The following is a 22,628-nucleotide window of genomic DNA, read 5'->3' as shown; positions in this document are numbered from 1 at the left end:
CTGAAGATGCCAAATGTATCTCATCAGCATGCAAGCAAATCCTATCAGGCTATGCACATTGATTCTGGCTCTTTAGGACTACTTGACTAAGTTTGTCCTCCTATAGCCTCTCACCACCAAGTGGGTCCAGGAGGACACCCTGTTGGACATCTTCACTGTGCTCAGGGAACCCAGAGTCTTGCAGACTAGTATTGATGATATTTCGTCATCCAGACTGACAAGGGCTCACACAGATGTGGCCAAGCTTAAGATGGCCCATGAATATGACAGGGCTCCGTGGCTTGTAGATGCACCACTCTGATCTCTGCCTCTCTCGTTACATGGCATTTTCACTGTGTCTGGGTCTCTTATCTTCTTATAAGGACATTAGTCATATTGCATTAAGGGCCCAGCCTTTTCCCAGTATGACCTCCTCTTAACTAATTACATTTGTAACAACCCTAGTTCCAAATAAGGTCATATTCTGAAACTCTGGGAAGGACATGAATTTGGGGGGAACACCATTCAACCCAGTGCACTGTTGACTGCTTAGATGCAGAGCAATGACACACAGCACTAGCCCCAGGGTCTGTAGTTTGTTCAGATGATGAAAAACTCAACACGAGGTTATCTGCCACAGCCCCCATGAAGCCATGTTTGTCTGCAAAGCCAAGCTTGGCCTGGCAACTCCAAGTCACCCCAGGAAGTTATGCTCACACTTAGGACTGGATAGGATTTGAAGAGGGAACAGAGACAACTGAAGAATAGCATCCATGTGCAACAAGAAGACAACAGAGAGATGAGACCTGGGAGTGAATTCAGTGTTGTTCTTTCACATGTAGCTTTCATTAGAATGTTTTTGGCCTGAAAGTAGCAGAAAACTCAACTCACAATGGCACACTCAATAAGGTGATTTGTTACTTAATCTCCAGTACTTTCTAGATAGGTGACAGGATTGGTTAATTTAATGACTCAGCATTGCTATTAAGGAACAGGTTTCTTCAACTTTCTTCTTCCATTTCCAGGATGTCCACTTCAGCTAACTCTCCTCACAGTCCCACAATTCCAGCAATGTCACACAGGTATGATGATGTCTAGTAATAGACAAGGGAATGTTTTTCTGCAATGTCTTTTTATAAAAGTGTGATGACAGTCTTTCCCCAAAGTTGCTGAGTAGACTTCCCACCCCATCTCCTTGGTCAGACTTTTATCCCATGCCTATGACCAAACCTGTAATGGCAAGGGAAATGGGCCCACCAAGCCTAGCTCAGACCAATCATGACTACCAGAGCTGGAACTGGAGCTGGAACTGGGGCTGGGGCTGGGACCTGCCTCTTCTAAAGCAAGTGAGCACCTGAACAAGATGAGGGTCCATTAGCTGGGATGAAGGGGAGGAATGGCTGTTGGGTAGACAACCCCCCAGGTCTACCACATATTGCTACCTCCTACTTCTTATTGGTTTCCTGGCAGAGCTTCCTTGCTGGAGTACTGTGGCTCTGCAAATGGGGTGCCTGACATAGTGATTCCCTCAGCCCTAGGGGCAGCTGGGAGGGTCTTGAATGGCCAGAGAATCCATGCTGATTGCTTTTGCCATAGCAGTCCCTTCTGTTGACCACAGCGTGCAGTGCTATTTATAACATTTTCCTATGATTTTTTTTTAAAGCTTTTCTTTTTAATTAATTAATTTAATTTATTTATTTATGGCTGTGTTGGGTCTTCGTTTCTGTGCGAGGGCTTTCTTCTAGTTGTGGCAAGCGGGGGCCACTCTTCATCGCAGTGCGCGGGCCTCTCACTATCGCGGCCTCTCTTGTTGCGGAGCACAGGCTCCAGACCTGCAGGCTCAGTAATTGTGGCTCACGGGCCCAGTTGCTCCGCGGCATGTGGGATCTTCCCAGACCAGGGCTCGAACCCGCGTCCCCTGCATTGGCAGGCAGACTCTCAACCACTGCGCCACCAGGGAAGCCCCTCCTATGATTTTTAAGAGGGGGAGAAGGTTGGGAGCTCTGGCCTTGTGTTCTATAGTAACATTCCCCTATTGAAGTGTGAGTGCTTTCAAATTATTTGCTCCCTCCAATTTATTTTTTAAACTGGAATGCACTTTAAAATCTGTGCTCTATCTAGCAAGTCTGGGGTGTGGAGAGAGAACTGGAGTGGGGTAAGGGTGGGAGCTGGTACTGTAGTCCCAGAGTGAAAGTGGGGTATATGTTTGTATGGGTGGTGGTAGTAGTAAGCGGTCTTATTCCAGATTACTTTGAAGGTATTGCTGACAGATTTGGTTGTGGGATGAGGATGAGTCAAAAGATGAGTTAAGAATGACTGCGGGGGAATTCCCTGGAGGTCCAGGTCCAGTGGTTAGGGCTCCGCGCTTGCAGGCAGCATGGTTGATCCCTGGTGGGGGGAAATAAGATCCCTCATGCCCTGTGGTGCGGGAGAGTGGGGGTGGAGAATGAAAAAGAATGACTCCAGAAAGAGAGTTGCCACTTTGAGTTGGGGAAAAATGCTTTTGGGGAAATATTCAGTGTTAGAGTTGCCTCTTAGGCTCCCAAGTGGAGATGTTGAGTAGGCAGTTGGATGTATGTGTCTGGAATTCGATGGAGAGGCTAGAGAAGTGAGTCTGGGAGGCATCTAGAGTTGGCATCTGAAGTCACAAGACCAGAAGGGAGCACAAATGTAGTGAGAATGGACAGAGAAAAAGAGAGGGATCTGTCTGAGTCCTGGGGCGACCTGGGAGTAAAGGGAGAAGAGGAGAAACCAGGAAAGGAGAAGAGAAGTAGGTAGGAAGCAAAACAAGAGAGTGGTTTGCTGGACACCAGTTTAGAAAGTGTGTCAAGGAGGGAGTGATCCGTTGTGTCAAATGCTGCAGACAGGCTGAGTAAGATGAGGACTGAGAGGTGACCGTGGGGATTAGCAAAATGGAGGTCACTGGTAGCGTTGACAAGGGCAGTTCCAGAGGAGAGGTGGAGAGTGAAAGCCTGACTGAACAGGCTGAAAGGAATGCGAAACAGTAGGCAAACCTCTCTAGAAGTTTTGCTGTAAAGTGAAGCAGAAATGGGAGGGTAGCTGGATGGTAAGTGGTCGCTTTTTTTAATAGGAGAAATTAAAATATGTTGGTAAAGCGATGAGAATAATACAGAGGAAAGGGTGATGGAGAAAACGGGGAGAATTGCCCGGGTAATATCTTAGAGAAAATGAGTGAGGACAGGATTCAGTGCACAATTGTAGGAATCGGTGTCAGTAGGCAGTTTACACATAGTCTCAGGAGGGAGGCATGTAGGTGGGTAAATGAAGTGATGTGAAATTGTGAGTTTACTGAGCCCCATGATTTTCCTCGTAAAATAGGAAGCAACGTCATTAGCCAAGAGTAAGGATGGAGAAGGAAGTGATGGAGGTTTGCTGAGAGAAATATGACATAATTCTTTAGCATGATAGGCTGGGCCAGCTGAGGGGAATTTGAAACCACGATGAGAAAAATGTGGAGAGAGCTACTTTTTCCCTTGCGATATTAGTTCCTCTAGGCGCTCGGTAGTCTGCGTCCGTTTCCTTGGAGACCAAGACAGGCAAGAGAGCGGCAGGTCTCGCTGGGAAGTTTGAGTGGCCTTGGTTACCGCGCGACCCACGCTGAGACAAGGAAGTTGGAGAAGCCGAACAAATAGGCATCCCAAAAGATCGGGGCCCCAAGGCCTCCGGACTCTTCTTCCATTCTCCCTAATGGCGCGCGTCTGTCCGAAGTACGTAAACGGCGTATGGAGGGGCGGTGGACCGCGCATGCGTGCGCCCAACCTATCTCTGGCTGGGTCCTCACTGGGTGTTGTCCCAAGGTCTTTTGACCTCGCCCCCCCCCCCCCCCCCCGCCCTTATCTCCCTAGCCCCGCCTCTCCCTCGAGCTCTCCAGCTCCTGCTTGGCTTGTGTCCATAGTGGATGAGGTTTCGGCTTCGAGACCCCATGCCAGTTTCATGTTTGCTGCTTGCATCCCGTGGGTTGGGAATGATGGGAGTTCTTTCCCGCCCCAACACTTTCCAGACTCAACCACGCTGGGATTTGCTCCACAGTCCCCCAGTTCCAGGTTCTGGTGAGTCCAGGAGGGCTAGGGAAGGTATGTGGGTGGGGCTTGCTGACCCTGGGCTTGCAGTCAGCTTGCTCCAGGCCCGGCTCTGTCACGCATTTGCTGTGGGACCCAGGGCGCGGCTCTGAAGCTCAGTTTTCTCACCACCTATCAGGATGTAAGGGTGTATTATACTGCTCTCTATTTATCTCTGATTGCTTTCCTGTTGGGTCTTTTCCATGCCTTCTGTTTCTCACAGTTCTTAGCACCTCCCAGCCGATGTGCTTAGTAAATTCTGGCTGGCTGCTGAAAAAGTGATAGCTAACACTTACGGAACACTTACCACATGCTTTACAAATATCATCTTTTGGAATTTTTGTACCAACCTGTGGCGGTAGCTTTTATAATTAGATCCAGTTTACAGATGAGAAAATTGAGGCTCAGAGAGGTAAATCCACTTGATCAAGGTTACAGTTATCTGTAAGGGGGGAAGCTGGGATTTGAGCCCATGAGCTGTGTGACTGATTTGTGTTATGTCTGGTAGGATTATGTTCCATGGCAGCAGTCCAAGCAGAAAGCCAAGCCATCTACTCTGCCTCCAATCCCACGAACTGTCAACACTAAGAAAAGCAAAATGAAGACCTGGACTACCATCCAGCCAGGTGGGCAGAGGCACTTGGGTGCTGGTGGAGTTGGGGGCAGGATGGAGTGGATGCTCTTGGCCCTTGGTGACAACATTTATATCAGGGTAGGCTAACTACTATAACAAACAATCCCCAGATTTCAAGTATTAATACAGAAACATATTTCTCATTTATGTCGAAGTACATTTGTGGATCTAGCGGGGAGGGAGTAATCTTTTTCACATGATCATTCAGGGATCTAGGCTCCTTCACCTTGTGGCAATGACATTTTTTAAGGCCTTGAAGTCCTCTGCTGGGTACTTTTGTATCCAGCAGAGAGAGAAGAGAGAGAGCAAGAGTATGGATGATCCCGTGGGTAGTTCTTTTTCAGGGCACAGACTTGAAGTGACACACATCACTTCTACTCATATTCCAGTGTCCATAACTCAGTCACGTGCCTACCCTTAACCACAAGGGAAGATGGGAAATATAATCCAGCTCTGTGTCCAGGAGGAAGAGAAAACAGGGTTTGGTGAACTTGGGATAATCTCTGCCACATCACTGTCATGCCTTCCAGGGGAGTTCTGAGGCCTTGGCTCAGGCAGACATGGGTTCAAAGCTTGGCTCTGCCATCTACTCTCTTGGGAAAGTGAGAGAGATGAATGAGTTTTTGTTTTCTCATTTGTAAAATGAGGACACTAATACTTACCTGATAGGATTGCTGTGAGAATTAAATGAGAAGATCTGTGTAAAGCATTGCTATTCAGACCCAACACTCCTTTTAATGACAAATATTACAAATATTTTGTAATATTCCTTTAGTATCCTGAAATAAACTTCATAGATAATATAACCTACCTACATATATAATTTTTAAATATTAATTTAATACCATAACTGTAAAGGAAATGGGAAGTTATTTATAGTTAAATAAAGTATATTTCAGTATGTAAATGCTCAGGATGGAGTCCACTAGAAGACATTAGAAAGTCATCAGAAACTTACTCATAGATGTGGAGTCATATGTTATGGTGAACATAACAGTTGCAAATGCAGAGTGACACACGGTGGGAAATCAGGGACTCAAATAAAATACCAAGAGGGATTTTTCATTGCAACTGAAATTTCCAAAGTGGTGCCCATCTCTTGGTAAAGTTCTAAACAAAAAAAGCACAATTTTCCCTTGACTGTAGTTGCTTTCTTGGAAAATTCAGCATTATAGTAAAACCCTGAAAAATATTCTTTGTGGCTATATGTAAAACAGAGTCAGGTTCTGGGATCAGATTGTTATAAATAGGGGTTTTACCTATGTCATATCTAGTAGGACTTAGGAGAGTTATGCCGGACAGGAGAATTCTATGTTTTATGGGGTTGTCCTGTTCTGGGGGATGTCTCGTGTCCCTGGCCCCCACCTATAGATGCCAGTTGGGCCCCCAATGAGAACCCACAGATCCCCCCCTGCCAATATATCTAAAACACCCCTGTTGAGAATCATTGATATAAAGTGATGAGTACAAGACCTGGTGGTAGTGACAGAATTTTTGTCTTTGGTCCTAGACCCTATTCAGACAGCATCTACAAGGAAACTCTTGCCCTTTTCTTTCACTGGGGAAGCGGTGAGGTATGTAACAGACACAACCACAACCAGAACAAGAGCTGTTAACATATACCAAGCACTTACTATGTGCTAGATACTGTTCTCAACACTTTATACCTATCACTTCATTTAATCTTCCCAACAACCCCATGAGGTGAGTGCTGTTATCACCTCCTCTTACAGATGAGGAACCTGAGGCACAGACAGGTGTAATGCCCAGGGTCACAGGTAGGAGGGGCACATCCAGGCTGTGATATTTGGCAGTTTGGCTCCAGGACCCACAGTCAACCACTGGAGAAATGAGTAAAAAATAAATATAAAATGTAAAACAGTAAAACTTTTAGAAAAAAACATAGAAGAGAAAAATCTTTGGGACTGATAGCCAAGTGAAGAGTTCTTTGACTTTACACGAACAGCTGGATCCATAAAAGAAAAATGAAATAAATGGACAAGTTGGACTTCATCAAAATTTAAGACTTTTGTTCTTTTAAAGACTCTGTTAAGAGTATGAAAAGACAAGCTACAGACTTGGAGAAAATGTTTGCAAACCACATATCTGACAAAGGACTGCTTTGTAGAATATATTGGGAACCCTCAAAAGTCAATAGAAAAACAATTCAGTTAGAAAATGGGCAAAAGACATGAAGAGGCATTTCACCCAAAGAGGAAATACACATGGTAAATAAGCACATGAAAAGATGTTCAACATCATTATCCATTAGGGCTATGCAAATTAAATCACAGTGAGGTGTCACTGCACACCTATCAGAATGGTTAAAATGAAAAATAGTAATAACACCAAATGTTGGCAATGAGGAGAAACTGGGTCATGCATACATTGCTTGTGAAATGGAGTCACCATTCTGGAAAAGAATATGGCAGTTTCTTATTAAACTAAACACACATTTCCCATAATGATCCAACAATTGCACTCTTGGGCATTTGTTCCAGAGAAGTGAAACTTATGGCCACACAAAAACCAGTGCAAAAGGATATCGAAAAGGATAAAATACCTAGGAATAAACCTACCTAAGGAGACAAAAGACCTGTATGCAGAAAACTATAAGACACTGATGAAAGAAATTAAAGATGATACAAACAGATGGAGGGATATACCACGTTCTTGGATTGGAAGAATCAACATTGTGAAAATGACTATACTACCCAAAGCAATCTACAGATTCAATGCAATCCCTATCAAACTACCACTGGCATTTTTCACAGAACTAGAACAAAAAATTTCGCAATTTGTATGGAAACACAAAAGGCCCCAAATAGCCAAAGCAATCTTGAGAAAGAAAAACGGAGGTGGAGGAATCAGGCTCCCAGACTTCAGACTATACTACAAAGCTACAGTAATCTAGACAGTATGGTACTGGCACAAAAACAGAAATATAGATCAATGGAACAGGATAGAAAGCCCAGAGATAAACCCACACATATATGGTCACCTTATGTTTGATAAAGGAGGCAAGAATATACGGTGGAGAAAAGACAGCTTCTTCAATAAGTGGTGCTGGGAAAACTGGACAGGTACATGTAAAGGAATGAAATGAGAACGCTCCCTAACACCATACACAAAAATAAACTCAAAATGGATTAAATACCTAAATATAAGGCCAGGCACTATATAACTCTTCGAGGAAAACATAGGCAGAACACTCTATGACATACATCACAGCAAGATCCTTTTTGACCCAGCTCCTAGAGAAATGGAAATAAAAACAAAAATAAACACATGGGACCTAATGAAACTTAAAAGCTTTTGCACAGCTAAGGAAACCATAAACAAGATGAAAAGACATCCCTCCAAATGGGAGAAAATATTTGCAAATGAAGCAACTGACAAAAGATTAATCTCCAAAATTTACAAGCAGCTTGTGCAGCTCAATATCAAAAAACAAACAACCCAATCCAAAAATGGGCAGAAGACCTAAATAGACATTTCTCCAAAGAAGATATACAGATTACCAACAAACACATGAAAGGATGCTCAACATCACTAATCATTAGAGAAATGCAAATCAAAACTGCAATGAGGTATCACCTCACACCAGTCAGAATGGCCATCATCAAAAAATCTACAAACAGTAAATGCTGGAGAAGGTGTGGAGAAAAGGGAACCCTCTTGCACTGTTGGTGGGAATGTAAGTTGATATAGCCACTATGGAGAACAGTATGGAGGTTCCTTAAAAAACTAAAAATGGAACTATCATACGACCCAGTAATCCCACTACTGGGCATATACCCTGAGAAAACCATAATTCAAAAAGAGTCATGTACCACAATGTTCATTGCAGCTCTATTTACAATAGCCAGGACATGGAAGCAACCTAAGTGTCCATCGACAGATGAGTGGATAAAGAAGATGTGGCACATATATACAATGGAATATTACTCGCCATAAAAAGAAATGAAATTGAGTTACTTGTAGTGAGGTGGATGGACCTAGAGTCTGTCATACAGAGTGAAGTAAGTCAGGAAGAGAAAAACAAATACCGTATGCTAACACATATATATGGAATCTATAAAAAAAAAAAGGTTCTGAAAAACCTAGGGGCAGGACAGGAATAAAGATGCAGACGTAGAAAATGGACTTGAGGACACTGGGAGGGGGAAGGGTAAGCTGGTATGAAGTGAGAGAGTGGCATGGACATATGTACACTACCAAATGTAAAATAGATAGCTAGTGGGAAGCAGCCACATAGCACAGGGAGAGCAGCTTGGTGCTTTGTGACCACCTAGAAGGGTGGGATAGGGAGGGTGGGAGGGAGACACAAGAGGGAGGAGATATGGGGATATATGTATATGTATAGCTGATTCACTTTGTTATACAGCAGAAACTAACACACCATTGTAAAGCAATTATACTCCAATAAAGATGTTAAAAAAAAAAAGCGATGTGGTGTGTATACACACACACACACACACACACACACACACACACAGGAATACTACTCAGCCATAAAAAAGAATGAAATAATGCCATTTGCAGCAACATGGATGGACCTAGAGATTACCATACTAAGTGAAGTGAATCAGAAAGACAAATATCATATGATATCATTTATATGTGGAACCTAAAATATGATACAAATGAACTTATTTACAAAACAGAAACAGACTCACAGACATAGAAAACAAACTTGTGGTTACCAAAGGGGAAAGGTGGGTGTAGAGATAAATTAGAAGTTTGGGATTAGCGGATACAAACTACTATATATAAAATAGATAAACAACAAGGTCCTACTGTATACCATAGGGAACTATATTCAATATCTTGTAATAAACTATAATGGAAAAGAATATGAAAAGTATATATATATATATATATATATATATATATACACACATATATATATATGTATAACTGAATCACTTTGCTGTACACCAGAAACTAAGACAACTTGTAAATCAACTGTACTTCAATTTTAAAAAGTGAAAAAAAAAAAAAAGTGCATGAACGTTTCAGAGTAGCCTTATTCATAATACCCCCAAACTGGAAACAATCCAGATGTCCTTTAATGAGTGAGTAGTTAAACAAACTATGGTACGTCCATTCCATAGCATGTAGTACTGTTCAGCAAGGAAAAGGAAAGAACTTTTGATACATTCACTAACTTGGATCAATCTCCAGAGAATTATGCTGAGTGAAAAAGCCAATCTCAGAAGTGACATACTGTATGATTCCATTTGTATAACCATCTGGGAATGACAGAATTTGTAGAAATGGAGGACAGATTAGTGATTGACAGAGGTAGGGTGAGCATGGAAGGGGAGGGAAGTGGGTGTGGCAATAAAAGGCAGCATGAGCGATCCTTGTGGTTGTGGAAATGTTGTCTTTCAATGTCCTGGTTGTGATAGTGTACTTAGTTTTGCAAGATGTTACGGTCGGGAAAAATTGGGTTAAGGGAACATAGGATTTCTCTGCGTTATTTCTTAAGTAAATGTAATCTGAATTTATTTAAAAATAAAAAGTTTAATTACAAAAAAGATAAATCAGGGCTACCACCATTAATGAAAAGAAATACTCCTTATTAAAGCGACAAATCTTCTTAAGTATTTAAGTTCAACTTAACAAATGTTATAATTTTTAAAAACCCTTGTGAAGGGGGTTTTGGAAGTTGGTTAATTAAATTCTCCTAAATCGTTTAAGCCACCTTTAAAATTTAATATATTCACTCTCATTTTCAAAAAGTTCACTTGTTCTGATTAACAAAACCACTGGGTATTTAATGTAATTCTTGTATATCTAATAAATAAACTTCTAAATATGGATAATCTTATGTTCATTTAAAAGTTGTGGTAATTTATACACATTTAATAAGAGTGTATTAAACCTTTCAACTTAAAACAAATCTAAATCAAAATCTCACTTACACATTTTAAATTAGAACCACAAAATTAATCTATTAATCACTCCATCTCTCAAACAATACAATTAAATACCAGATACATACAGATAATTCATAATTTTAACACAAAATTACTCTAATTTACTTTGTCACTTCAACACTTAATACTAAATTAAGGATATTGATCCATAAAAGAAATAATATTTTTCAAAAATGAACTGGGTTGCACCTCCAACAGAGATGTTGGCGGGGGCTGACAAGGCAGCAGCAGCGTTTGTGATGATCTGTGTGATTTGCCTCATAACTGCGTAGGACGTGTGGAGAGGAAGCAGGGATTCTCAGAACATGCCCTCCGAATGCCTTTTTCTGATCTGAATTATTTTCGTGTACTTCTCATCTGGCAGGACCACAGCTTTTACAGGTATTCCGGAGACAGCTGGTTAGCATTTTGCATGGCTCCTGTGCCTTTATCTGATGCTGTGGTCCTGATCCCAATTCTCAGGTCATTGGTAATAACAGTGACAACTAGTAATTTATATTTAGCACTGAATATGGGTTAGGCACTATTCCAAATACTTTATAGTAACTTCTTATTTAATTTCACTACAACTCTGTGAGGTAGGCATGATGATTATTTCTGTTTTACAGATGGGAAAGCTGAGGGACAGAGAGGTCATGTGACCTGCCCAAGGTCATATAGCTAGTAGAAGGCAGAATCCGGATTCAAACCCAGGCTGTCTGGTTCTTTAGTTGTTGCTGTTAACCCCTACCCCTTCTGAGCTTGCCACCGGCCAGCTTGGTGGGAGAGATTGGGGATGTCTGGCCATCTCCTGCTGCTACCCCTCTCCTCCCCTCTGTTCAGTCCCACAGTCACTGTGGTATGTGGAAGTCTCCTAGGCTTCTCCGTCCTTTATAACAAGGCTCAGAGTGGGGCCTGGGAGCTAACTGATGGATGTGAGCTTCATTCCTCAGTCTCACTGTTGTACATTATAAGGACATGAGTGGATGGCATTGGGGTCTCTCATGGCTGGTGCATTCCCTGGAACCTGACCCCACATCTGCCTCTACCCTCACACTCTCTCTGTCCTTTCCTATACCCTAGGGCTGCAATCCAAGCCCACCTTGTGGATGACAAGCCAGCCGAGGAATCCACTAGAACTGCGCAGAGGAAAATTGGACTCGGGGAAGACACAGACCAAAATCCGACTAATGAGAGTATGAGGGGCATCTTTCCACAGGCACCAGGGCAGGGGGCGGGGGATGGTGATAGCAAACATGCACTGAGCACTTCACGGGTGCCTGACTTGACTCCTCCTCCTCACAGCAACCCCGTGGGCACGCTTATCATCATCCCTCTTTTACAGATGGGGAAACTGAGGTGCAGGGAGATGACACAGACCACGCAACTAGAAAATGCAGTACCAGGGGTCAAAGCCAGTTAGGCAAACAGCAGTTTGCCTTTGTTTTTGTGTTTTTTGGTCGCGCTGCAAGGCATGTGGGATCTTAGTTCCCTGACCAGGGATCGAACCTGCGCCCCCTGCATTGGGAGCACAGAGTCTTAACCCGTGGACCACTAGGGAAGTCCCTTGCCTTTGTGTTTAAGACTCAGGAAAATGATCAGAATCACTTTTTTTTTTTTTAACATTAATGACTGCAATGCATTAAAACATGAAATATATGAACATCTATGAAAGAACAAATAAAACCAACTCGCTGTTCACCTTTGGAGGATCCCAGGGAAACAAATCAGTAATTTTTTAATTTTTTTTGACTTAAAACAGTAGAAATTTATTGTCTCACGGTTCTGGAGGCCAGAAGTCCAAGATCAAGGTGTTGGCAGGACCGTGCTCCCTCTGAGCAGAATCACTTTTTATTTTACTGCATTAGGAACACAATTTAGTGGCTTGTTCATTTTAAAATTTCCAGTAAATTAGCCTTTCATGGAATACAGTGCATCTTAAAGCGAGGCTTAGGAGCTTACTATTAAAAATTTTCACATCAACTAATAGAACTTTTGATAATTGATTTTCTTACCATCCATTATTTTTTTATGGCTTCTGAACATTGTTTCAAAGTATTTGAAATGACTAGAAGAAGAGGGGGCTTTTGTGTCCATAGGAGAAAGTAAAATACTAAATACTATAAATGCTACAAAATACTATAGAAGAACTCTTCTTCAGGAAAGTTTTTAGTATGATGAGTCAATGAACAATGACTGTTATATAAAGAAATAGGGAAAAATGTATTTGCCTTGAAACCTTTTTTATCCTTTAACCTTCAATTTTGCAAAAATGGTTTAGAGGCAGCCCTGCATTCGTAAAGTAGGAACTCATATTTCTGATGTTATTTTTATCCTGACTTTAGAAGGGTTTATGTGTTTTTGTTTGAAACATGAACTTGGACAATTGGCTCTAAAACTTGTGCTCCTAACCAGTTCCTAATACTGTCTCTTGTAATCAATCATTCATTTGTTTAGTCAACAAATATTTGAGCACCTACTATGTGCCAGACCCTGTTCTAGGTGTGGGGATTCACCAGTGATGTGGCCTCTGACCTTAGGGAGCTCACATTCTACTGGGGAGACAGACAGTAAGTAAGACAGATAAAAATGTAATATGTGTAGTGAGGATAAGAGCTATGAAGAAGTGTAAAATAAGGTTAGGGGCTAAAGAGGCACAGAGGAGGGAGTGGCCATGACTGTTTTAGGAGGGTGGTCAGGGAAGGCTGCTAAGGTGGTGACATCTGAGGGGGAATGTTCCAGGCCGAGGAACTGGAAGTGCAAAGGCCCTGAGGTTGGTGTGAGGTCAGTGATGGGCCAGGTGATGAGGAAGAAAGATGGTGGGCTGTGGGGGAAAGGAGATAGCTTGTATACAGCCCTGTAGTCCATGATTAGGCTTTGTGTTTGTATAGAGTAAGGCAGGAAGACCCTGGAGGATTCTGAGTAGAGTGGGGATATGATCTGACTTAGATTTTCACAGGAGTCCTTGGGCTGCTGCTGCTGTGTGCAGAACAGGCTGTGGGGACAAGGGGGAAACAGAGCAAGGGAGCAGAAATGACTCAGTTGGTTTGTTCTTGGATACGAAGTAGGATCCTGACTCTGCCCCTCAGCCTTAGGACAGTCACTTATTTGATCAACAACTCCTGAGAGAATGCCTACGATGTGCCAGGCACCAAGCCGGGTGTTGGGGACACAGCTGTGAACACGGCCCTTAGAATTTGTGCTATGATGGAGCTTATACTTTAGTGGGGAGACACATAATAAATGAATTAAAACCCCCAAAGAGTAGTACTCATCAGTTTATTCAACCCATACTTATGGAGCTCCAGGCACTCTCCTGTGTGCTGGAGATACATACAGCTGTGACAAAACAACCAAAGCCCCTGCCCTCCTGGCTGTAAAATTCTAGTTGAGTAGACAGACACGAAACAAGATAATAAGAAAAACATGTTATGTTTGGTAGTGATGAGTCCTAGGAGAAAAATAAATTGGGAAAAGGGGAGACATAATTACAAACTGTAATTATGTAATTACAAATTGGGTAAGGGTCAGGACCGACACAAAGCAGGGTTTCTACCCTAGAGCTGGTGGTCAGGAAAGATCCATTTCTAGAGCAGAGGTCATTAATTCTACACTTCATCAGAATCACCTGGGAGTGGGGCTCAGTGGGCCCGAGACTCAGAGACTGGCATTTTTCACAAGATGCTTCTGGTCCCTGTGGGCCGTATTTGGAGATGTTTTGGTCTGGAGATGTGAAGGCAAGATGGTGGAGTGGCTAGGAGCCCAGACTTCAAGGACAAAGGCTCTGCGATGTGTGACCTTGGGTAAGGTACTGCATCTCTCTGACCCTCAAGTTCTGCTTCCCTAAAGTGGGTATAATAATAGTCCCAAGTGAGGTAGTGCATGAGAAGTGCTTAGCATACTTTAGAGTTCATAATAAGTACTCTATGCATTTGCACTATTACTCATTATTGTGTGAGGAATATGGGAGCTGAGGGCTAGGAAGAGGTAGTTTCTAGCAAAGGACAGAGAAATGAGGAAGAACAGAAGGAATAAAGACGAGAGCACATAGCCTGGCAGAGGTGGAGGGTGAGAACTGGTGAGAATGGTGACTAGTCACTGAGTGTGTGAGGCGTGCCACTAAGCGGCTTGATTGTGAATATTACCTCATCTGTTTTTTATAGCAGCAGCTCTCTGAAGCGGGTATTAGTTTCCTAACCTACAGAATGAGTATAGCAGGGTTCTGGGAGGCTAACTGACTCACCCAGGTTCCCTTAGGTGGGAAGTGGCAGAGCTGGCATTTGAACCAAGGTGTGTCGAGGCCTAACATCCAAGTCTTGATCACTGTGAGGTTCAGCCACGCCTTGCAGCTTTAGGCCCACTCAGTTCCTCATCTTAGTGTGGTGGAAAGATAGACATTGGGAGTCAGAAGTCTGCCTTTCGAGTTCTGGTGCCACTATTTCCTGGCTGTGCAACTTTGGGGCAGTCATGTAACCTGCCTGGACATCCACCTATCAGTAAAATAGAGCTGGGGAACGTAGGGTTGTTGGAGGGTAAGCAGATACCCTGAGCCGCCTGCTGAGTGAGGAGCCCTCAGCAATTGTTCTTGTTGTTATTATTATTGTAGGTTATGTGTACCTGCTTGGGGGCCCTTAGGCAAGTCCCTTAATCCCTTAGAGGCTCATTCTTTCCCCAGGGGCTGTTGTATGAAACAGTCCTCACTCAGCTCAGCTGCCTGACGAGAAACGGTAGCGATTATCATCCACTCTGCCTCTCCTGCTTCTTCTCCAGACAAGGCCCGTCTCCTCGGCCATCTTCTTTCCTACTTGGGCGTTTTCTATTATTGCTAGTACTGTAGTTCATCGATTCTAAGAAGCCATTGATAATAAGGCGTACCTTTATCTTAATTACCCACTAATAAAATATTTGTCAATTAGACTGTAACACGCCACCAACTGTAAGATATATCCCCACCTCAGAGTGTAAAATTATGGGAAAATGGGTGTTTCAGAAAGGATGAAATAATTCAAGGTGCTCTGACCCGCAGACAATGGGGAACCGCCGCCCAGCTCGGGTGGCATTTACCAGTCGAGGCCGCAAGGGGGCGGATTGCGGCGGGAGGGAAGTGGTCCCTAGGCTCCCGGAGGTTCCGGCCAGCTCCGCGCATCACGGAACACTGCCCCCCTTCCCTGTTCCTCCGCTTGCAGACGATGCTCGGGAACCGGCGAACCGCGCACCAGGAGCTCTGCAACCACGAGGACTTCCTCACCAAGCTCTGTGGCGAACTGATCAAGACCATCCAGGACACGGAGGACAGCTCGGCCCTGAAAGTGAGGGTGATGCTGCAGCAGCAGGACGTCTTCACGGTGAGCCCCCACCGTGGCCCGGCAGCCCTGCTTCTGCCCTGCGTTGCGGTCCCGCCCGCGGCGCCGCCCTCCTGAGCGCTTGGGCGCCCTCTCCTGCTTTCTCCCGGCCTCTCCCGGCCCGTTGCGCAAACTGCTTCCTCCATGTGGAGGATACATCTCTTACACACTCCGCCCCACCCCGCCCACCTACCTGGGCTTTGGAATCAGACTGGGGGTGGTGGGGGGTGGGGACTCATCCCCATCAGCACTTACTAGCTGGAAGACTTTGAGTTAACCTCTGAGCCCTGTAAAACTGGGGCACAACAGCACCCACCCCGAAGAGGAGTTGTGCCTGGCACACAGTATGTGTGGGGTTGGGTTTGGAGACTCCTCTGAGGAAGTGCTGAGTCCTCTGACTGTCTGTGCTTTGGCCGCACCAGTGGAGGCCTGGGGTGAGCTGACCCCCCTCCCCGCCCCCCACTCCCACAGGCCATCGCTGACATCTTGGAGTACTCAAACAAGAAGAAGCTGCACCAGATGCAGTGTGAGCTTCAGGAATGGGAGGAGAAGCAGGAATCCGAGATACACAGTAAGAATCCCTGGGGCTGACTCCTTGACCCTCGCCTGGCCCTCTGGGGAGGTCAGCTGCTGGGCATTCCCCCTGCACCTCCCTTTCGGAAACCATCAGGCCCATCACGTCCCTTCTGAGGCCGATGGGACTGCTAAGATGCACAGCTGACAGCTTACTTATCAAGCACTTAGCGCTTGCAGGCCCTACATGCTTTGTTTTTATGGGCTCACTCTCCGTCATTCCGACTACCTGTAAGGCAGGGAAGTTTTTCTTTTCTCCCATTTTACAGATGAGACAACTGAGGGTAAGGGAAGTGAAGTAGCCTGCTGAAGGTTATACAGCTAGGAGCCAGCATCCAATCCCAGCCTCCCTCTTTCTTGCCAGGGTCGCTCTGGGAGTCAGTGGCTGGGACAGGTCACTGGCCACAGACCTGCTGAGCCTGTGGTTTCTTTCCCCTGAGCAGACTAGAAGCCTTCTGAGGGGAGGGGCGGTGTGTCAGGCAGCCTCAGACGCTGGGGATCCCCTCCATGGAGGGTGGCAGGATAGACTGTCTTAATCCTGCCCTGGTCATGTCTTGGGAGCCAGTGTTGCCCCATTTCACTGGGCTCATTGCCTTGGGAGCATGTGTATGAGGAGACTGAGGTCCAGAGAGGGAGGGTCTTGGTGAGGGTCATGCAGTGTCAGTGGCAGAGCCGGGGCTTGCCTAGGGATCTTGCACTGGGATAGTTTCTTTCCTACCCAGCATTGCCTCTTCTCCTGTGAAGGTAAAGAGCTCTCTAGGGGCTTAACTGTCCACCACCTCCCAGCCTTGTGTGAACTTGCTTCAGCCCAGACCCCAATTCATTGGACAAGGAGAGCTTTGCCTCTTGGGTCTCCCCAGAGGGGTTCTTGAGGGAGGATCCTGCCTTCTGTCCCTCCTGATCTCTTCAGACCTGGAGCAGCAGGTGGAACAGCTGGATGCCAAGATCGAGAAGGTCCACAAGAAAGTGAGCTTCGTGAGCACTTATAAGGACCGTGAGTATGCCATCAAATCGGTCCAGGTTGCCAACCTTGTGCGCCAGCTGCAGCAGGTGAAGGACAGCCAGCAGGTAGGTGAGCCCATGGCCTTGCCTCGCCAGACCATGTGGGAGGCAGGGCTGGTGGCCAACACCCTCCTGCTGACCCCCAGGATGAGCTGGATGACCTCAGTGAGATGTGCAGAATGGTCCTGGCGTCTATGTCCAACCAGATTCAGAATAAGAAAAAAAACCTTCTGAGGTCTCTGGTCGTGGTGAGTAGCCAGCCACTGTGGCAGGTATCCAGGTCCTGCCCCCAGCCCTGCTTTTTTCCCTGTCCTCTGCCTCCAGGCCCCCCACACACCCACTGTGCTACCCAGTGCATGGTAGCCCCTGGGGCCAGACTTGGGGGCCAGACCTCTCCTTCCTCTGCAGAAAATCCAGCATGCTCATCAGGAGGCGCTCCTGCAGAAGACTTGGAATAGCCGGGTCATACTGAAATACATGGACAAGTTCCGAGAAGTGAGTGGGCAGCAAAGGTGGTCGTCACCCCTGGGCTAGAGCAGGAGAGTGGGTGGTCCCCAGGACCTGTGGGAGTCAGGCTTGTCCTGATCTGGCGCTCATGAGGTCTCAGACTCTGGTGTTAGCCTTCCTCCTTGGCAGTGCCATTAATGCCACTTGTCATTCATCTGAGAAGGGGATTCGTGCTGGCCTAGGGTTTACCTCATTAACCAACACCAGCGGCCATGACCCATCAGCAACATCACCAAGCATCACCACACGACCATCACTTTAATTTCACTACCCAACCCCGGTCTTCACCTCTTAATTCTTGTCATTGACCATCACTCATGACCAGTGTTAATGAAGTCCACCATCACCACCCGCTCGCGGTAATTTTTGTTATCTTGCACCTTCATCAGTTATCCGAGTGAATGGCCTTCATCATCTCCACCAGGCCCCATTAATTGTCACTGTCAAGCGCTACCACCCATTTGCAACCTGTCTCCATTCTCCACGATCCCCTCACCCTTTCCAACACCATCAAACATCGTCAGTAACTTGTGAGCCAGCCCTGCCCTGCACAGCGAGGCCCCCCCCACCTCTGGAGTCCAGAAGTCCCAGTGACAAAAGTGACAAAGCCCAGGCCATTTCCGTAGATGAATGAGGAATAATCCTTGTTCATTTTGCCCTTTTCTCCGTTTGGTTGGGGAATGTTTCGTTTCTCACTTTCCCTTCTCTCCCCAGTTAATAGACCATTTTGAGGAGGAAATACCCATATTAAGGGCTGAGATGGAACAGCTCCAGTTTCAGATCTGGGAACCCCGAGAGATTGTATTTGCGGACATTCTGCTTCGGAGATCCAAGTATGTGATCCTTGTGTAGCTACGTCTTAAACTAGCCACGCTCTGGACTCGAAGAAGCTCTCTGTTCTCGGGGAAGGCAGCCTGGTGGAGAAGGCAGGAGGCTGGGTTTTTGCCTTGGCTCTGCCGCTGACTGTGTAGCAGATGTGACCTTTCCTATCTTTGGGCCTTAGTGTCCCATCTCTGCACAGCAGGCTGAGTTAGGTAATCTCTCTGGACCCTTCCAATTCCAGATTCCATGTTTCAACCAAGTGGGTACACCCCTAAGCTCCTGGGGTATTCAGGAAGACAGTGTTGAGTGGGGTGGTCGACTCCAGAGAAGAATGGCCTGGAAGGCACACTGCAGGGAGAGAAGGGTGTTCTCTCTGTGGGGCAGAATTCTGGGCCCCAAAGGAGGGACTTCCCTCCTTCCAAAACCAGTTCTGTGCCTGCCCTCCCTTGGGTCAGGCCCTCTGGGTCTGAGGGTGAGGATCCCACCAGGCCACGCCTCTCTATGTGGGGCAGATCTTACCATCTGCAAATTATTTTTCTTCTTCTTAGCTTCTGTGTCTATCTCCTTCTCTTCCTCTCCCTTTCCTTCCTCCTCCTCTACCTCCTATTCTTCATTCTCCTCTTATTTTCCTTAAAAAGTACTGTCAAATTTATGATGTGCCTATGGAGCGCCAGGCACGGTGAGTGCAAGCAACCCTTGGCTCTGCCACCATGGAGCCAAGGAGGGGCCCAGACATTAATCGGTAACGAGCCACCGACAAATGTCCCGTTGCAGCTGACCCCAGAGCTGCTGAAGCAGAGGTATGGATGTGGCGCTGGCAGAGCGTAGCCCGGACAGAGAGGAGTCTGGAGGGTCAAGAGAGGTTTCCCTGAGAATGTGACAGTTTAAACCAAGGTCTGAAGCATGATGCGTACAAGTTCACTGGGCAAAAGGGGCTGAAGGAGGAACTGAAGGAAGAACATTTCCAGGTGGTGGTGCTGGCGTCTTGGGGGTGTGGTGAGTAGGCACCGTTGTCCTGATCTGAGCTCTGAACACATTGAAATAAGACTGAAAGGGGCAAGGCAGACATGGGCCAGACTCTCACTTTTATTCTGATAAAGCTGATTTTAGAGAATGTATCAACAGCTTCTATCTCCAGGTATGTCGGCTTCCGAATACTGAACCCAGAATTAGGCAAATCGAGCTCCTTGGTCAGCTGTGTTGGAGCAGAGGAGAGTGTAGTCCTTGCAGGCTGCTCGTTGCTGAGAGAGAACGGGGCAGGGCTACCCATGCCCCATCCTATTCTCCAGACTCAGTGTTCAGGTCGTTGTACCCCTTTCCAGGGGCAGAGTGAGTAAAGAGAGGCCAGGAGCAGTATGCCTGTTGATGCCCTTCCACGGGCAGGGAGACACCAGGAATGGGAAGAAGCTTCCTCCTCCTAAAATGTGGGAATGGCGCATCCCTAGGCAGAGCTTCTCCAACCAGAATGTGCACAGGAATCACCTAGCGATCTCGTTACAAAGCAGATGCTGAACCAGTGGGTCTGGAGTGGGGCTCAGGAGTCAGCATTTCTGAGAAGCTCCCGGGTGAGGCTGATGCTGGCAGCCCCTGGCTCACAAGCCGAGCAGTGAGGCTGTGGAGGATGTGCGGTAGGAGGGAGCTTGGTGTTCACCAGGAGCCGAATGAGGCTGGAATGCAGAGTGATGGGGAGGGTAACGGGGAGGAAGCAGGACAGCTCAGCCCCTAGGAACCTCCATGCAGGGCTCGGTAGACCGAGGGAAGAGTTTGGTACTTGACCCTGAAAGCAAAGACATTTTGAGCTGAGTGGTGACATCAGATTTGCATTCCAAGAAAAGTCACTTTGAAAAGAGGGTGGAGAAGATATTGGAGAGGAGCCAGAGGAGCTGCTGGGAGTCTGGTTGGGTGCGACGGCAGTCGTGTGTGGAGGCGGTGGTTGGGAGTGACTTGGCCAGGGTGGGTGGCAGAAGGCAGAGGAGAGATGGATGGAGTGGAGAAGTATTGAAGAAGGTAAATCCGTAGCCCTTGGTGATATTTGGATGTGGGAAGTCAAGGACAGGGAGGTGTCAAGAATGACCCCTGGGTTTCTGGCTTTTGTAACAGGGTGGGTAGTGGTGCCAGATCCAGAGAGAGGGAAGGCTGGGGCCGGGGGGTGAAGGATGCTTGCGCAGGTCAGTCAGCAGTTGACTGGGACACTGAGTTTAATTTACAGAGACCTCAGCGTGGAGCTGTCAGGTAGGCAGTTGGGGGTATGAGTGTAGATATCAGAAGACAGATATTGACTGGAGATGGAAATTTGGGCATTGCCAGTACAGAGATGCATTTTTTTTTTTTTTACTATTATTTTGAACAATTTCAAATATACAGAAAAGTCGAGAGAGTATTATAATGAATACCCAGTTACCCATCTAGATTTAGAAATAGTTATATTTTTGCCATATTGGCTTCATCTTCATTTCTTCCTTTTTCTTTCTTCTGAAATGTTGTAAATTGCAGACATCCTGACATTTCATGTCTAAATACTTCAGCGTGCATCAGTATGAACCATGAGAGTGGGTGAGAGAATTGGGAGGGAGAATGTAATCCTGGAGCCTTATAAATGTTCTGCTGGTCACTGAGATGGGAAAATAGTGCAGATGGGAACCCACTGCTCTTGCTACTTTTATGGAAAGAATAATGCCTGTTTTTTTACTGAGCACTTATTACATGCTGGAACGGTCTCATTTAATCTTCCCGTCAGTGACTGAAGGTGGACCCTCCCCACTTGACAGATGAGGAAACGAGGCTCGCCTGGGGTCTGTGACATAGTGAGTGCTTGTTACATAGGTGCCCAGTGAAGTCCAGAGGCTCAGAGAGGAGAAGCAGTGTGCTCAAGGTGACACAGAGTTAGGCTTCCCAGTCAGTCATCCTGACTCCAGAGAGAGTGTTCGTCCTGAGGGGCCCCAGCACTTCAGAGCTGAGCTCCTGTTCCCTCTTGACCTCAGAGCTCTGTGGGGCAACATGAGCCCTGCCAAACCAGTTCCTTTTTTATTTTGACGTGTGTGTGTGTGTGTGTGTGTGTGTGTGTTTGCTGTATGGTCACAGGCTGTGTTTTGGGCTCCCCAAGCGAGTACCGGTGTTCTAAAGTACAGGGCTCCTCTGAGGCCGTGCTCCCCTACCTGCAGCTCTGGCGCCCCTGCTTGGTGTCTCACAGCCCTCTTTGCTTTTTCCTACCAGGTGCACGCCTGACATGGACATCGTCCTCAACATCCCTGTGGAAGAGCTGCTGCCCTTCTAGATGGCGGGGCCGTGGGCCACCCCTCCCTCCCTGGTCTCTTCCCCACACCTAGAGCCTTGAGTTCTCTCCTTCCAAGACCACAGCCCCATTCAGACCCTGGTCTGCAGTTCCTTCCTTCCTCATACTCCCTCCCTCCCTCCTTTCCTTCCTTCCGTTCTTCCTTTTTTCTTTCCGCTTCCTGCGTCCCCCTCTCCCTCCATTCTTTTGGTTGGTGCTGCTACTTGAGCCAGGTAGGAATTCCTAGTCAAGTCCTTTTTACCAATAAAGCTGGGTTTGCCTTTGCTCTTTGCCAGTGCCTGGGGCTTCCTGAGAAGCCTAGGTAGGAATGGATTTTGTCTTAAGATTAGGGATGGGCAACTGTGCTGCCTGCATCTGGGGCTCCAAACTTCTTGAGAAGTGCTGGAGCGCCGCCCCCTGCCTGAGTCTCCATGGTTCTGTGGCTCCGGGCCACCCCCTCCCTGGTGCAGTGGGACTCCAGTTTCCCACCTGATT

The 22,628-nt window shown here is 46.3% G+C and overlaps 1 protein-coding gene across 5 annotated transcripts; it reads left to right on the top strand.

The window, feature by feature from the left end:
* The first annotated feature begins 1,105 nt into the window (after positions 1 to 1,105).
* Positions 1,106 to 22,417, top strand: LOC309645803 (uncharacterized protein C20orf96). 5 transcript variants are annotated; one of them, XR_014255071.1, is made up of 12 exons: positions 1,106 to 3,707; positions 4,001 to 4,049; positions 4,567 to 4,684; positions 11,700 to 11,812; positions 15,803 to 15,961; positions 16,430 to 16,529; positions 17,442 to 17,599; positions 17,680 to 17,781; positions 17,942 to 18,028; positions 18,755 to 18,873; positions 19,637 to 19,858; positions 22,076 to 22,417. XR_014255071.1 is itself a non-coding variant. In XM_082431411.1 (11 exons), exons 1-11 carry the CDS (start codon positions 3,688 to 3,690, stop codon positions 22,134 to 22,136), a joined length of 1,086 nt encoding a protein of 361 aa, XP_082287537.1. In that variant the 5' UTR covers positions 1,106 to 3,687; the 3' UTR covers positions 22,137 to 22,417. The 5 variants fall into 5 exon arrangements, 4 of the variants coding, with proteins under 4 accessions (XP_082287537.1, XP_082287539.1, XP_082287538.1 ...); XM_082431411.1 differs by lacking the exon at positions 19,637 to 19,858; XM_082431413.1 differs by lacking the exons at positions 18,755 to 18,873; positions 19,637 to 19,858.
* Positions 22,418 to 22,628: the final 211 nt, after the last annotated feature.

The sequence above is a fragment of the Balaenoptera physalus genome (assembly GCF_965194825.1).
Source record: "Balaenoptera physalus genome assembly, chromosome: 16".
NCBI lineage: Eukaryota > Metazoa > Chordata > Mammalia > Artiodactyla > Balaenopteridae > Balaenoptera > Balaenoptera physalus.
Note: the sequence above shows the minus strand (reverse complement) of the source record. Positions and strands in the feature narration are given on the sequence as shown.

Bases quoted from the DNA above. Each gene is read 5' to 3' on its own strand.
- LOC309645803 (XM_082431411.1), top strand. From the start codon at position 3,688: ATGGCGCGCGTCTGTCCGAA. The intron at 11,813-15,802 runs GTATGAGGGGCA...CTCCGCTTGCAG, and splicing joins CCAAAATCCGACTAATGAGA to ACGATGCTCGGGAACCGGCG. The intron at 18,029-18,754 runs GTGAGTGGGCAG...TTCTCTCCCCAG, and splicing joins ACATGGACAAGTTCCGAGAA to TTAATAGACCATTTTGAGGA.